Source organism: Ovis canadensis, chromosome 1, assembly GCF_042477335.2.
Source record: "Ovis canadensis isolate MfBH-ARS-UI-01 breed Bighorn chromosome 1, ARS-UI_OviCan_v2, whole genome shotgun sequence".
Classification (NCBI taxonomy): Eukaryota; Metazoa; Chordata; class Mammalia; order Artiodactyla; family Bovidae; genus Ovis; species Ovis canadensis.
Window position 1 is genome coordinate 267383975 of NC_091245.1, and position 16346 is coordinate 267400320.

Here is a 16346-nt window from a genome sequence, read left to right on the forward strand (position 1 = left end):
CTCCCAGCAGCCTCGGGCACGTGCAACCAGGGGATGAATCGTCCTCAGGGGGCGGGGCCAGGGGGAGCTCAGGCCCCAGGACACTGTGAGGCCATGGGGACTGGAGCACGGTGAGGAGGGAGGGGGACAGGGGAGGGGAGGAGGATCCTGGCCAGTTCCTGCCCTTGGGGTCACACCCCAAGACCCAGACCTATCTGGGTCCTTAGGAGACTTGGAAGGTGGTGTGGCCGTGGTTCTGTTCCTGACATGGGGTGGCCGGCCAGAGCCTGCACAGCTCCTGGGCGTTGGAGCCTGTTCATGGGGGTCTTGTGGGGACTCAAGCCCCCACCCCCAACCCCGCACCCCCCAGGAAGTGTGCACTGTGCTCCCCCAACAGCAGCAGTGGCAGAAGCCCCCTCCCCGGAGCTCAGGCTGAGCCCAGGGGTCACTGAGACAAGCCCCCAAATTCCTGACATTAAAGCCCCTGGACAAGGTCCAGCCTTCCCCACATCTTCACTCCCTGGAGCTGTCCTACCTTGCCCGTGTGACAAAAGCCCAGTTTCTCACTTCTCTCTAATGACGACGGCAGGATCAACACGGATTCGAGGAAAGTATGACGTGTTTACTAGTAATGAAGGAGGCTCTCCCCATGGGACTCAGGAGTCAGGAAGGAGCCCTGGGCAGCTGGAGATGGTGTTGGGGCGGGTGCTGAGTCAGGGCTGGAGAACATTCAGGAATGCAGCAGAGGGGTGGTTAGCGGTGCCCGGTGGGTCTGATGAGGGTGGGGAACACAGGGCAGGTCACGTTGAGGGGTATCATCTTTGGGCTGGGCCAGTGCGGGGATGGGGCGCCAGTCACCAAGGACAGAATGGTCCCAGGTCAGTGCCTTCTGACTGGAAACGGCCTCCTTCTGAGAAGCCGGGGCTTGGAAGGAGATGCAGACAGGATATGCCTGCTTGGCCCAGGCACTGTCCTGAGCCGCCTGCCAGCTTCCAGCCCAACCAGCGACCAGTCTCATAGCACCGGGGCCTCACGGGCACTGGCAGAGCAGGGTGGCCCTCTCCTGAGGGTCTCCAATGCCACGGCTGCCCTCCCCAGGGTGGGGGCTGCAGTCACGGGGAGCGTCCAAGCTGCAGGGCCCGGGGAGACAGAACCAGGCTCCAGCTGCCTGCCTTGTGGGAAAGGAAACTGGGGTGTGCTGGTCACGCAGCTTCCCTTCTGCCCCCTGCCCTCTCGACGAGCCTCCCCCTGCCAGCAGGCTTCACCTCCCTGACAGGTGTTCACGCATACCCGCTGTGTGCAGGGCAGAGGGGGCAGGGGCCACAGGCTCCCAGAGACCAGACTCCTGCAGCCTGTGGCCTCCACCCATGGCAACACCAGCACCCTGGACTCGTGCCCAACCCCTGACCTGGAATGTTCCCTGGTGAACTATCAGTCACCTCTCCTGTACCCCATGCAGATGGGGACCCCGACAGCAGCTCTGTTGCCCTGCCCTGCGGGGAAAGGTGACATGGGGATCCTCAGTCTTGGCTACTGACCTCTGGGCAGGACCCCACCTGTGTGAGACGTTGAGAAGTGGCCCCCCCACCATCAGTAGGAATCCCCAGGAGTGACCAAATGCCTCCACACTGACCCATGTCCCCTGGGAGATGGGGCCACTCTGGAGGGGCAGGGCCCGGGTCCCCCACTGCAATCAGGGCTGGCCGAGAGGACTGAGTTGATCCACATGCTGACCAAAGTGTCTGGACCCAGGCATGCCAATAGCTTATATTCTCTGGAACCAGGCTTCCAAAAATGTCAAAACTCGGCACTCACACGCTATCTATAACACAGCTTGAGACGCAAGCAGAGGCTCCAGGGTGAACTGGCCGGGGGTGACCTGTGCGAGCTGGACAGAGCGGGCACTGCTGCGGCCCCAGAGGCCCGGAGGCAGCCAGGAGGGTCGGTCGGAGCCCAGCAGGAAGATGACGACTCTGGCACGGAGCTTGGAGGGCGTGGCCTTAGCTTCAGGAAGGCCAGGGCCAAGGCAGAGCCCACAAGCAAGTGGGAGAAAGCCCCTAGGGGCCCTCCTGGGCCAGGATGTCAAGGGGGCCTGAGCCAGAGAGCCAGCCCTGCTGCTTCCCTGAGAAGGAAACTGCTTCTGATTGGCAAGCTGGAATCAGACTCGGTCTCCCCGCAGCTGCGCCATCCTGCCAGGCTGAGATGCCCCCTCCCCACCCCACCCCCACCAGAGGCTGCTCAGGGTCTGCAGGCAGGGCCTCTAGCGGGGTGGCAGAGCAGCCCTCCTGGGTACCTGTCCTGGCGTCACAGCACAGTCACTGTGGACGGGCCACGCCCACTTGCCCGTATCCACTTGGCTGCTCCCACCTGCCCGGCCCCACCTGCCACTCGGCCTTCTTGCTCGAGATGCCATGAGTCACCCTTCTGTCATTCTCTGAGGAACCACACATGCCTTCTAATGCTTTCATATTAAAAGTCTGTGTGGATCCCACAGCACACTCATGTACAGGCCATGTGAGGGTTTTTGGTACAAACATACGCAGGATTCTTGAAACACTGTTGACTCAGGATCCACGCCAAGCCGCCATGTTGAGTTTGCTGCAAGTCTGGGTCTGGGAGGTACAGGTCTCACATGCCCATGGGTGCTGAATGACCACAGGCCTGTTTCCTGTGGGGGGGGGCGGTGCGCCACCCACCAGGCGACCCGGCAGACTCCGTTACAGACTCCGTTGCTAGGAACACTGAGCTGCTGGATGCAGTCCTGGAATTAACATGGAAACCACCTGGGCGGGGGCAGGGCATCGGGCCACCTGACCCCGGACTTGGCCACGGCTCCACTCCGGTCACCCAGCGGGCCTGGTGGGCTCCAGGGACCCCCTGGGTGAGGCAAGGTTGCTGCTGTGACCCTGCAGGTCCTCAGGGGAGGCAGGTGGGGGCACAGGCAACAGTGTGGGGCTGGCAGGGGCTGCCCAGTGAGATTTGAGGGAATGTCTGCCGTGTTTGAAGAAAAGCTGCCGTGGCCGGGAGGTCACCCTCTGTCCATCCATGGCCCCACTGTGAAGGACCATGATGGTCCACACTGGTGTCCACTGGAAATGCTTGTCCCAGACCTGCCCACATGTCCCCTACAGTAGAGTCCAAGCCCTTGGCTGCCCTGTCCAGCTGCTCAGCCCAGCACAGAGCTTCTCCTAAAATTCCATGTGCTTTTGAGGAGGGAAACCTAGCTTCTGACCAAAACAAAGGAGGTCAAGTTTTCCTCCCAGTGAGCATCCTGGAGAGACGTGAATTCAGGGGGCTTTCCAGTGTTTCCTGTTTTGTGCTTCAGGACATGCACACAGACACGGGGCCTTTGGGCTGGAGGTGGGGTGGGAGCCTCACATGCAGACCCAGAGAGTGGCCGCTGCACCTGGAGCAACCACTGCCCAGCACAGATCATTCGGAAGAGAGGGCTCCTGCACACCTCTTCCTGAACCAGACATTCTTCCTCCAGCTTCAGCAGTTCATCCCACAGCGAGTTGGGTCCGGGGCTGGTAGCAGGAAGCAGCTGTCACGGCCCTTCTCTTGTTCTGTGTTTGGTGGCAAAGGTGGGGGGCCCACCTACTTGGGGGCATGTGTAGCCCTGGGGAGCCACCATGCCAAACTTTTGAAAGGTTCATTGGGATCGGGGCAGCAGCTGACACATGCTCCCGGGATCAGCGTGGTCCTTCCAAGGGTGCCTTTCACATCCCCCCGATGCCAGGAGGCCAGTGTCCATGCAGCCCCGAGCTTCTGGTGCAGATGGTCCCCTCTGCCTGGCCTGTCCGAGTCAGTTCTTGAGCTGCCATCTGACGTCCCAGCTGGCGGCATCTCCTGGGAGCCCTGGCCTCGTCCTGGGGGGTCCCTCATCACACGTGCCCTTGGAAGGAAAGAGGGGAGAGAGCGTGAGCCTGGAATCCACTTATTCTCATTTTGGTGGCAGAGACTGGTCTTCTCAGGGCCCAGTACAGTGAAAACAGGGTTGAGAACGCCTGCAGGCAGTGCACACTGGACTCTCAGATCTGTGGGCCCGGATTCCTTAGCAAGCTGCATCCCGCATCCTCCAGGATGGGCCTCGGGGACAGGCCTCGGGAGTGAACCTGCTGCGGCACCAGGCAGCCGCGGGCTGGGAATCACCTGGGTGAACAGGTGGGCAGGCACGTTGCGTGGGTCGTGCTCACCCTTCCCTGACAACCCTTCTCAAGGGCGTTTGGCGGGGAATGGGGTTCAGAGAGGTGAGGCCACTGGCTTCAGGCATGGAGCCGGCTGGCAGGACCCCAGAGGCCCTGGCAGACTGAGGCACCTGTCAGTGGGAAACCGAAACCAAAGGCTTTGTGTGTGATGCTTTCCCAGAGCAGGGCAGGAGTCACGTGACGTTTGTGTGGGAACTCTGAGGTGCTCGTCTGCACAAAGGGTCTGGACTTGCTGGACAGCCCCACCCTGAGGGCTGTGATGGAGGGAGACCAGGGGAATGGAGACAGGGTGTGGAGGGGGGGCCTCATGCTCCAGGCTCTCTGCTCCTGCAAACATTTGGAAAATCCCAGAGTCAGCAGAGGACAGGGCAGCACGCCAGGAGGGAAGGCCTCCACTCAGGGTTTCACCAGCTGTGCACTGGAAGCACCTATTTCCTGGTCATTGAGCCATGCTTGTGCAGAGACAAGCACCCAGCCACCCTGCCTGAGTGATCCGAGCTTCCTCCACACATCTTCCCTCCCGGCAAACTCACCCGCGAGCGCCAGCTCCGGCCTTTCCACCTGGGCACCTGCGGGAATTAAGCGTAAATGCTCAAGGTGGGGTAGTGAAGCAAGGCCTCTCTGAAGACCCCAAGGGCCCCGTGCTCAGTACCCTCCCCCCACTCAACCCTCCTCTGGCTTCCTGCTCAGGTGAGGGGCTTCTCAGGCCACCCTGAGTCCCAGGACGAGACTTTGTAGGAGGTCAGGTGGGAAGCACCTGGAGAGGCTTGAGGGCTTTCACAGCCTGGGTTCCAGGGCGCCAGGCGACGTCTCTAGGAGGTGGAAGCTGGCAGCCAGGGGGACACCCCAGGGCCACAGATGGAAACCCTCTCGTCAGGTGGGCCTCCCACCATGAGCTGGGTCCTAAGTCCAGCCACGCTCCCCTTTCTCACTCTCTGGGGGGGTCTCAGTCGGTCCTGACTCTGTTAATAGGACCTCTGGGGATGCCCGCTGACCTCCACCTCCAGGCTGACCTGGGAAGACTGTGCGGGGCCCAAGCCAGCCCTCAGCCCTTCTCGCTGACCCCTGGGTGCTTCCAGGGTCCACACTCTTGGCTTTCCTGCTCCCACTGTGAGCCCTGCTTCTTCGTTTCACGTAGCCAAACCCCAGACTTTCTGTATCTGTCTGAGTTTGGCCAGAACTGGACAGAAGGCCTTGAAGGGACTAGAAGGCAGCTCAGCCTCCACAGGGGCACTGCGACCTGACCTCCACATTAGTAGAGTCCTCCATCCTCCCCCAAACCCAGGAGACTGGCCTTCCCTTCGGGGGTGGGCAGTGTCAGGATCTTGGAGGCTGAGATCCACCCAGGAGCACGCTCGTTAGCATGGTTAAACTGCGTGTCCCGTGAAAGCGACACCTCTCAGAGCTTGTAAACATCTTGGGAAAGGCGGCCCCACACCCCAACAACGCAAAAGTGCGCTGTCCACAGCATAGGCGTCCCCATACCTGTGTAGCTTCTGGGCTGACACCTGCTCCTGCACAGCCAGCCTGTGGCGACAGCCAGGGACACGATCACGGCCAGCACGACAAGGACGCCAAGAATCGGCTGATGTTCCCCGCTGGGGCTGCCATCGACTGGGTCCTCTGTGATGCTGTCCTTGGTTCCTGTGAACGTTTCTGCAGGAGAGGAAAATCATGCAGGGCTTATAGACAGGGAGGAAAAGCGGTTTTTTTTTCATCCTGAAGGACTGGGCGCTAAGAGAAGCACTGATCCAACAAGACTTCCTAGAGGCACTTGGTGGTTTTTAAGCTATAAAGCTGACGGAGACAAGGATTTCCTCTTTCAGGTGAGCCTTCATCTCTTCTTGGGAGGCCCCTTCTCCTCAGCCCACCGGTGAAACCTGTAACCCCAGTGCTGCCTAGAGGTTCACACCTGGGGATGGCGTGGAAGGAAGCATAAGTCTTCCTGGCTTTTTAAACTTTAATTCTTTCTAGCTTAATTGCTGGCTTAAAAAAAAAAAATGGTGAAAGTCACAGAACAAAATTAACCATTTTATAACCATTCAGTGGTGTTTCCTAATTTACAAGTTCATGCAGCCATGACTGTTAGCTGATTCCAGAACTTTTCATGCCACAAAGGGAAACCCTCTGCCCACCAGCAGTCACTCCCCACCCTCTCCTCCAGGCATGCATGCGAGTTCAGTCAATAAGTCGTGTCTGACTTTTTGCAGCCCCATGGACTACAGCCTGCAGGCTCCTCTGTCCATGAAATTCTCCAGGCAAGAATACTGGAGTGGGTTGCCATTCCCTTTTCCAGGGGATCTTCCCATCCCAGGGATCGAACCCGAGTCTTCTGGGTCTCCTGCATTACCACTGCACCACCTGGGAAGCTCTTCCCTCCCCCAGCCCTCTGGCAAACTCTAATCTACTTCCTGTCTGTTTGGGTTTACCTATTCCAGACATTTTGTATCAGTGGAGTCATACGCTGAGGACTGTTCTGTCTGGCTTCTACCACTGAACATCTTTTGCACGGCTCATCCACGCTGCAGCATGCTCAGAGCTTCGCTCCTTTTTGTGGCTGAGTAACGCTATACCTTGTGGATGGACACTCTGTGCTCACCCCTTCGTCCACCTATGGACTCTTGGGTGTCCCCACCTTTTGGTTTCTGTGAATAAGCTGCTGTGAACATTCATGTACAGGTATTTGTCTGAGTCTCGCTTCCAGAGCCCTTGGCCATACACCCAAGTGTGTGGACCTGCTGGGTCACTGCTGATCCTGTGTTTAGCTTTTTAAGAAATCAGCAGACCATTTTCCACGGCAGCTGCACCACCCCGAATCTGTTGGAAATGCATGAGGGGGCCAGCCCCCCGTCCCAGTGCTCCACCATGGTGCCTCTGCGGGAGCAGTTCTCAGGGGCAGACAGGCAACACCCTCTCCGGGAGGCTTGTGACAAGTGCCCCATGTTTCCCCAAACCTGGAGAAGCTACAAACCAGACAGTGGTGAGGCCCCCCCATGTGCCTTAGAACCCCCCGGAAGCTTTTCAACACATTCCAGAGGTGCTGATTCAGAGAGTGTGGGCACGCGATGAGGGGGGACAGGGGTTCCCAGTTGTTCCCCAGAGCAGCCAGGCTGACCCCAGGAGACCCTCCTGCTCTCCTCCCATCCCCCCTCCCCTGCCTCGGACTATCCTGCTGGGATGCAGAGTCAGAGGAGGCCTTTAGTGCAGCCAGAGGACTGTGACTGCTGAGCCACAGGGCTGCACCCGTATTCCAGGAGAATGCCCGGGCCAGACACTCCTGGCAGCCCCCATCCCCCAGCTCCTGCCCTCCTTCCCCAGCATCTCAACCCTGCTGACAGCGACTCACAGACCCAGAGAGCCTATGGCTTCTACGAAGGAGTCACCTGCCTGCACCCTTCTATGGGGGGCCTTGGGCAGTGGCTGGGCCCAGCTGGACCTGCTGGTGGAGGAGTTGTTCTGGCTTCTTAGGGGGCACATGTCCAAAGAGTGTGGAAGGGGGCCGTGCTGAACGGGGCTTCCATCCCAGTGCTGCTGCTGCCTCGTTCTGTGGCTTCTGAGATTTTCAGAGCCTCAGTCCCCCATCTGTGAAATGGGTCACTAAAACTGACCCCCGAGCACCAGCCAGTTCCTGCCCTCAGCATGGTGACACTCTCCCCTCCCCTCCCTGCCCCACCTCTGATGCTGCTGCCCAGTCTCCTCATAGGGGCTTTGTCTCCTGCCCAGTCACCCCCCGCCCGGCCTTGGGTTGGGGTCAGCATGCAGCACCATGGGGTCCCCTGGGACCTCACCTGTCTGGCCACTCGTGAGGTTCTGGTGTAGCAGCACATTCTCAATGCAGCAGCCCACGTTGACGTGGGGGGTTCGCCCGATCCTCAGGACACTGACCACATCATACAGGCCCCGCGCGTTCAGGGACACCGTGCTGTTCTGCAGGGCGCCATCCAGCACGCTGTTGTCCGTCTTGTTGATCCAGTACACATTTGGCCGCGGGTAGCCATTGGTGGACGTGCACGTGAAGGTGAGCTCCTCATCCTGGGACGGGCCACTGACCACGGGCATGCTGTAGTTTGCTGCAGGGAAAGAAATGGGCTGAGGGGTGCCAGGTCCTGAAGGTCAGAAAAGGGGGGACACATGCCAAGGGCCAGGGCAGAGGGGAGGCAGCCATTGAGCCCGTGATGCTGGAGCAGGGGCAGGACAAAAACTGTGGTCTCGTCAGCAGCACAGGCTCCGTTCTGCCCAAGAGCCATCCCCCAGGTCAATAAGGAGGCTACTGAGTCTGGTGAGCAGTGACCAGTGCCCACTTCCTGCCCCAGTGGGGCAGGCCTCGTTTGAGTTTAATGACATGGACAGCTGGCGATCCCGTGTCCACTGAATGATGCCCCGAGCAGCCTACTGGAGACACTTTCATTTTCTGACTCTCCTGACCTCATTTAGTGCCTTGTAGCACTGGTTTCTTATTTCATCAAAAAACCTAGTTTGGGGGGCTTCCTTGGTGGCTCAGTGGTAAAGAATCTGCTTGCCATTTCGCAGGTTTGATCCCTGATCAGGGAGGATCCCACATGCTGCACAGCAACTTAGCCTGTGAACCACAACTACTAAGCCTGTGCTGTTGAGTTTGGAGCCTCAACTACTGAGCCCATCACTGAGCTGCAGCTACTGGGCCCACATGCCCTAGAATCTGTGCTCCACAACAAGAGAAGCCGCCACAGTGAGAGGCCGCACAGCACAGCTAGAGAGGACCCTCTGTTTGCCACAACTACAGAAAGCTCGCATGCAGCAATGAAGACCTAGTGCAGCCAAAAATAAAATTAGTGAATTATGCAAAAGAGTCTAGATTGGGTTGAGTTGGAGAGTTCAAAGCAAAAACAGCAAGTTGGGGAGCTCCCATATGGAAGCAGGCAGCCTCAGATACTGGAAAACAGTCTCAGGAGTTGAATGATCTTTGCTCCCCTTAGCTGTACACACAGTTAAACACCAAACCACAGAGGGATCGGGGTTTTCTTTAAGGGAACACACAGGTGAAAGAGCCACAGGAAACGGGTCTTACTGACACTTCTTCCTGGACATAAGTCTGCGATGAAATCGGCTTGGCCGCTTCCTCTGTCTTACCTGCCACGTGCAGTGTGACCGAAACTTCCAAAATCTTTTCTAATTCCAAGGATTTCCGAAACACCAGGCAGTTGAACTTCTGCTCATCCTGGGGAGTGACGTTGCGCAGGTGCAGAGAGAAGTCACCCCGCTTCATGCTGTCCAAGGACAGCCGAGCCCGGTCCTTGTAGTGGTTGTCATCGTGGCTGGCAGAGCTGTTTCCGGATAGGTGGTAGGTCACCACGGAGTCGGCATTCCCTTTGCCCGCCATGCTGATTTGCCAGTAAACGAAAAGGTCGTTTAAATCAAAGCTGTTTCCTTCAGGGTAAATGCAGCGGAGCCGGACATCGCTGCCCACCATCGCTCGGACTTCTTCTTGACTCTCTGCAACCACCCACAGAGAACAGAAGTCATCTTCCGCACCTGACCCCTAACTTTGACGTCACCCTATGGGGGGTGGCGGGGTGGGGGGAGCTGCTGAGTTTCAAGACTCAAACTCCAATTGTGACTCATGTCAGTAGGAAAGGAATGTGTTAATAAGAAGCACATAGGGAAGCCAAAGTATTTTAAACATTCGGACCCTGGCAGTGAACTGCCCCAATGGAGGACCAGGGCTGGTTTCCTGTGATCAAGCGGGAGGCCAGCCTTGGGAGTATCAGGCCCTAGGGCACTGGAATTGCTCCTCATGGTTTCTGCTACTTCTTGGGATTTTTATAACGAATTCAAAATAAAAAGGTTTAAAAAAAAATTTAGACGTTTTGAAAGTAAGCATAAGCTTCTCAGCATCACTGTGATGCTGCCCGTGCTCCATCAGTGCAGGCCCAGCGAGGCTCTGGGGTGTTCCAGCCATAGGAATGCCAGTAGGGAAAGTGGCCATGCGCCTTGGCCCGTTCCTCTGCAGGCTGGAGGGCCAGACAAGGCCTCGATCTCCACTGTGGTGCCACACCTCATTTCATGCTCTCCTGGATGCTGGTGGCTTTGGGGAGCACAGGGGCTGCAAGAAACAGGAAGACCAGCCCCTGGCTCCTCTGGGAAGTGGAGGTTCTGAAACACTTGGGTGGAACTGCACTGTGCTTGCCCCAAGCATGAAACGAAAAACCTTGGGGGCTGGTGGAGTGCTCCCCTTGGGGTGGCTGTCAGTCCCACACATTAACCCAGGCTTGGGGGCCCAGCTTTCTCATAAGGACCCCTGGAAAAACGGGCAGCCCTGTGAGGAGGGCCCCACTGACACCTGCCTCCGCCCTGGGTCCTACTGCTCAGCGCTGAAGGGCTTGGAAGCCTCCCCAAGAGCGCCTCCTGCACTTACCGGCTTGCAGGCCCCAGAGCAGCAGCAGGAGCAGTCCAGGACTGGGAAGAAACAACCAGAAAGCCAGGTGAGTCCCGCTTCTTCCAGACTAGGCAAGAGCTGGTTACCCACATCATCCAAATGGGAATACATCCACAACCAGCCAGCCCATCAGCCCAGGGTCCCTGGGGCAGCCAGGAACTCAGGAAGAGGGGCCAGGACCGCAGCCGCCCTGCCCAGCACAGCAAGGCCCTGCCAGGGACCAGCTCTGTGTTAACAGAATGCCCCTCACAGCAATTTTGAGTGTGATAAAGGGTATTGAGAGGGGTCACCAGACCCTTGGTAGTGTGGCTTTGCACGGATGGGGTCCAAGAAACTGCATAAAATCAGAAAAAAACAAAACAAAACAAAACAACACTTCCCCAGCATTTGAAATTTGAAAGACAGGATGTAAGATGCTTGCCTCAAGGCAAGGTCAGAGCAGCCCCAGGACAACCTTCTGAAGGAACACAGTCAATCTGGAACCAGATCTGGTGGCTCCACCCCAGTCTGTGGGCAGCTCAGCCCTGGGGGCCAGCAGATGCGTCTCAGCGCTCCCAGGCTCCTGACACCTCCAGTCTGGGAGCCTCTGCACCCTGCACACCCCAGCTGTGCCCCCTGCCTCACCTGACACCTCCCTGCCCCTGCCCCAGCCCACAGCTCCCTGGGTCAGATAGGAGAAAGCACACACGGGGCTACCTGCCCAGGGGCATGGTGGCTGGTGGCTGTGACATCCCAGTACTTCTACGTTCCTTTCTTGAGGAAATAGTCTTTACCTGCATTTCTAACTAGGGAGACTAAGTGGTGGGACCGACGGGACGGAGGGGGGAAGAGGGTGGGAGAAGGGGGGGGTGCTTCTGGGTTGTGTGATGGGACACCTGGGGATGGGGTACCGCACCATCTCATCAAGTAGGGCACAGGCTGCCTACCCTAAGACTTCCCTGAAGGCAGCGTTTTGGCCAAAAGTGGAGGGGGATTTGGGAGCAGGCGGCGGATAGTGGGGGGGCTTCGGGGGCGGTGGGCACCAGCCCGCATTGGAAGTAAATGAGTGACTTTGGCACAGCGCGGTCACGCTCTTCTTTCCTCTGGGTAACCGCTGGGACAGGGGAGGGCAAGGGGGGAAGTGAGCGTGGGTCGCTGCGTCTTCTCAGCTCTCCGCTCTCCCTCCCTCGGCGGGGACCCGGGCGGAGCACACACCCGCGCAAGGCCACCGTCCTTCGCCGCCCTCCCGCCCGCACGTAACCGCACCTGCCGCGGCCCAGCCCGAGGCCGCTCCGCCTCCGCTGCCCCGCCAGGCGACCGGTCGCCGGCGAGAACTTCGTTTCCCGGCGCCGCGCCTCCGCGCCGCGCCTCCGCTCCGTCCCGCGAACCTACAGGACGCGGCCGCGCACACACTCACCTCCTCGGCCGCATGGTGGGGGCGGAGACCCCGGCCCGCCCCGGAGGTCTCGGGGCGCTAGACACCGCAGCCAGAGGGAGGTCTCGGGCGGCGGGAGAACTCCGAGCACGGGCGACCTCGGGCCGCGGGAGCCCTCGGAGCGGCCGGCCAACACCAGCCGAGCTCCCGCCGCGCTCCCGCCGCGCCTCTGAGGCTCTGGGCGCTGAGCCGGTCGGGGGCTGAGCGCCAGCCAGAGATCAGCCTGGCCCCGCCCCTGGCCCCGCCCCTGGCCCCTCCCACTGTCTGCCAGGAGCTGTGGGAACCGAAGCGTGGACACTGACTCACGAAAGTTAAGCCCTTCCCAGGCAACAGTGCAAGTCGGGCCCCGAGGGTAGCAGGCCGGGGGCTCCAGGCCCGGCAAGTTGAGGACAGGGAAGGCCCCATGGAGGAGGGCGGCCAAGGCCGCTGTGGGAGCACTTGCCTGGCTGAAGGGAGGCTAACTGCTGTCCCCCAAAGGCGCACAGAACGTCCGCACCCCCAAGCGCCCAGCTTCCGCCCGCGCACGCCGGCTGCCCCACCCCTGCGCCCTGAGAGCCTGGCGGGTGGGCTGGGTGTCAGTCTCCCGCCCTCCTTCCCCCTCTCGGAACCCAGTCAGCTCCTCCAGGGCGAGGTGAAGTGAGAGCTCCACGACTGTTCAGGAGCGAATGAATGAGTGGCCGGAAGGCGGAAGGCAGGCTGGCAGGCTCCTCTTCCAGTCCTGGGTCACCCCCTGCCCCGCCCCCCAGTCTGGCTCCTCTGTCCTTCCTCCATCCTGGGCCACCTGCCGCAGCACTCAGTTCAGTTCAGTCGCTCAGTCTTGTCGACCCTTTGCGATCCCATGGACTGTAGCACACCAGGCTTCCCTGTCTATCACCAACTCCTGGAGCTTGCTCAAACTCATGTCCATCGAGTCGGTGATGGCATCCAACCATCTCATCATTTGTTGTCCCCTTCTCCTCCTGCCTTCAATCTTTCCCAGCATCAGGGTCTTTTCTAATGAGTCAGCTCTTCCTATCAAGTGGTCAAAGTATTGGAGCTTCAGCTTCACTGATGGTGAATGAATATTCACCATCCAATGAATATTCAGGACTGATTTCCTTTAGAATTGACTGGTTTTATCCACTTGCTGTCCAAGGGATTCTCAAGAGCCTTCTTCGACTCCACAGTTCAAAAGCATCAATTCTTCAGCACTCAGCTTTCTTTATGGTCCAACTCTCACATCTACATATGACTATTGGGAAAACCATAGCTTTGACTATACAGACCTTTGTCGGTAAAGTAATGTCTCTGCTTTTTAATATGCTGTCTAGATTTGTCATAGCTTTTCTTCCAAGAAGCAAGCATCTTTTAATTTCATAGCTGCAGTCACCATCTGCAGTGATTTTGGAGACCAAGGAAATAAAGTCTCTCACTGTATCCCCATATTTGCCATGAAGTGATGGGACCAGATGCCATGATCTTAGTTTTTTGAATGTTGAGTTTTCAGCCAGCTTTCACTTTCATCAAGAGGCTCTTTAGTTCCTTTTCACTTTCTGCTGTAAAGGTGGTGTCATCTGTATATCTGAGGTTATTGATATTTCCCCCAGCAATCTTGATTCCAACTTGTGCTCCATTCAGCTTGGCATTTCACTTGATGTACTCTGCATAGAAGTCAAATAAGCAGGGTGACAATATACAGCCTTGTCGTACTCCTTTCTCAATTTGGAACCAGCCCGTTGTTCCATGTCCAGTTCTAACTCTTGCTTCTTGACCTGCATACAAATTTCTCAGGAGGCAGGTAAGGTGGTCTGGTATTCCAATCTCTTGAAGAATTTTCCCCAGTTTTTTGTGATCCACACAGTCAAAGGTTTTATTTAGCATAGTCAACAAAGCAGAAATAGATGTTTTTCTGGAACTCTTGCTTCTGTGGATGTTGGCAATTTGAACTCTGGTTCCTCTGCCTTTTCTAAATCCAGCTTGAACATCTGAAAGTCTCAGTTCACGTACTGCTGAAGCCTGGCTTGGAGAATTTTGAGCATTACTTTGCTAGCATGTGAGATGAGTGCAATTGTGTGGTAGTTTGAGCATTCTTTGGGATTGGAATGAAAACTGACCTTTTCCAGTCCTGTGGCCACTGCTGAGTTCCAAGTTTGCTGGCATATTGAGTGCAACACTTTCACAGCATCATCTTTTAGGATTTGAAATAGCTCAGCTGGAATCCCATCACCTCCAAGAGCTTTGTTCATAGTGATGCTTCCCAAAGCTCCAGGATGTCTGGTTCTAGGTGATTGATGGTGGTTATCTGGGTCATTAAGATCTTTCTTGTATTGTTCTTAATATCTTGACACCTCTTCTTATATCCTGCTTCTGTTAGGTTCATACCATTTCTGTCCTTTATTAAGCCCATCTTAGCATGAAATGTTTCCTTGCTATCTTTAATTTTCTTGAAGAGATCTCTAGTCTTTCCCATTCTATTGCTTTCCTCTATTTCTTTCCATCGATCATTTAGAAAGGGTTTCTTATCTCTCCTTGCTATTCTTTGGAACTCTGCATTCAGATGGATATATCTTTCCTTTACTTCTTTGCCTTTCACTTCTCTTCTTTTCTCAGCTATTTGTAAGACCTCCTCAGACAACCATTTTACCTTTTTGCATTTTTTTCCCTTGGGGATGGTTTTCATCTTGGACTCCTGTACAATGTTATGAACCTCCATCCATAGTTCTTCAGGCACTCTATATAGCAGATCTAATTCCTTGAATTATTTGTCATTTCCACTGTATAATTGTAAGGGATTTGATTTAGGTCATACCTGAATGCTTTAGTGGTTTTCCCTACTTTTTTCAGTTTAAGTCTGAATTAAAGACTTTGCATGTTTACACATTAAAGACTCTGAGAAGCCCACCTTGTGGAAAGTTGTTCAGTCTTTGCTCCTCCAAGCCTGTGGGACTTGATGCTCTTGTTTTCTGGTAACACTGGGGGAGCCCCAGAACCCCGTGCTAAGGACAAACACTCTATTTATTCCTTCCTCACCCCTGGGAGGACCTCTGGGAGTCCCAGCTGAGTCAGTGCTCCCCCTCCCTCCTTCCGCACAGGGCAGGTAGATGCCAATGAGGTGAGGGGATGAAGCCATGAGGGAACAGGTTCCCTCTCTGCTGGGCATCCCTGGAAGGGCCTGAGCTCCTAGGCACCTGCCTCAGGTCCAGAGGGTCATGTCTTGGATGGAGCAGGAAGGAGGGGTGTGCCCTGCTGCCCTGGCTGCAGGATATCATGCCCCCTCCAGCCGCACTTGGCCTGATGCAGATGCTGAGGCTTGCCTTTGGAGGGGGGTAGGAGAGGGAGGGTGTAAGGTGAGGGCAGAACCAAGGGGTGGGGCTCCCCTGGCCCCAGCCATCTCCTGCATGCTACCACTCTTTCAACTAAGGGTTAATGCCCACCTACCACGGCCTGTGTAAGCACTAACGATAAAAGCTTAAAACAAGAGAATCTCTGCCTGGTGGAAACTATCACTTCTCTGGACACAAGAACAAACAAGACAAAGAAGTAAAAGAGATGGGCTGGGAGGTGGGATGAGAGGGTGGGGGTTGCAGGTGGCCAGGGAGAGAGGCCTGCAGGCCTAGAGCCCAGGGGCTTCACTCCTCCCAGGTCAGGCTGGGAGACTGGGGTGGGGGATTTAAAGAGGCCAAGGAAGATTTACCCTCCCTTTTCTGTGGTCAGGAGCAAAGAAGGGACAGGGGTCCTGGTCAGGGCTCCTGGTCAGGTGTCCAGTGAGGGCACAGACAGTCTGAACCTGAGTGGGGGACGTCCTGAAGGGGCTGAAAATGGGAGCCAGGAGGAAAGGTAAGATTTGGCCAGGAGAGCTGACAGTGGGCATGAATCAAATTAGAAACGGGGTCTCAGGACGCTTTCCATTGCCAGAGCCGGAAAACCAGCGCTGCCTCTACAACACACTTAGCGGGACGCTAGATGATGGGAGTGAGCACCGCGTCAGGCCTAGTGCGGCTGGGGGGTGGGGGGGGGGCATGATATCGGTGGCCTTCGATCCTCTCCCCCAACAGCTGGTAAAGGAGAACAGCGTTTGCGGAAAGCCAGCCCCAGCATCACCCACGGGTGAGGAGGAAGAGACGAGGGACCGTCTGGGTGCTGCTTCCCACCTTCCCGGGTCCAACCCCGCCCGCATATCCCGGGGCTCTCTCTGATTGGACAGGCGGAGGGCTGCGCTGCACTGATTGGCTGACGGCTGGGTTCTCCTCCCACTACCTGGCTCCCAGTAGGATGCTGCCTCTACCCGCAGGGAGCCGGAGCAGGAGCGGGAGCGGTGGACCCCACTGCAACCTCAGATTGTTGGAGGTCA

General features: G+C 57.0%; 1 protein-coding gene across 2 annotated transcripts; it reads right to left on the reverse strand.

Moving 5' to 3' along the window:
• Nucleotides 1-580: 580 nt before the first annotated feature.
• ICOSLG (inducible T cell costimulator ligand) lies at nt 581-12535 on the reverse strand. Of its 2 annotated transcripts, XM_069581999.1 has the most exons (7): nt 11999-12535; nt 10582-10622; nt 9297-9659; nt 7976-8257; nt 5673-5843; nt 4721-4756; nt 581-3874 (listed from the first exon to the last, which is right to left on the reverse strand). In XM_069581999.1, the coding sequence occupies exons 1-7, from the start codon at nt 12010-12012 to the stop codon at nt 3864-3866; spliced, it is 918 nt and encodes a 305-aa protein (XP_069438100.1). In that variant the 5' UTR covers nt 12013-12535; the 3' UTR covers nt 581-3863. The 2 variants fall into 2 exon arrangements, with proteins under 2 accessions (XP_069438100.1, XP_069438104.1); XM_069582003.1 differs by lacking the exon at nt 4721-4756 and having other exon boundaries at nt 11999-12196.
• Nucleotides 12536-16346: the final 3811 nt, after the last annotated feature.

Bases quoted from the DNA above. Each gene is read 5' to 3' on its own strand.
- ICOSLG (XM_069581999.1), bottom strand. The intron at 5,844-7,975 runs GTGAGGTCCCAG...CCTCTCCTGCAG, and splicing joins CCTCACGAGTGGCCAGACAG to AAACGTTCACAGGAACCAAG. The intron at 4,757-5,672 runs GTATGGGGACGC...TAATTCCCGCAG, and splicing joins TCAGCCCAGAAGCTACACAG to GTGCCCAGGTGGAAAGGCCG.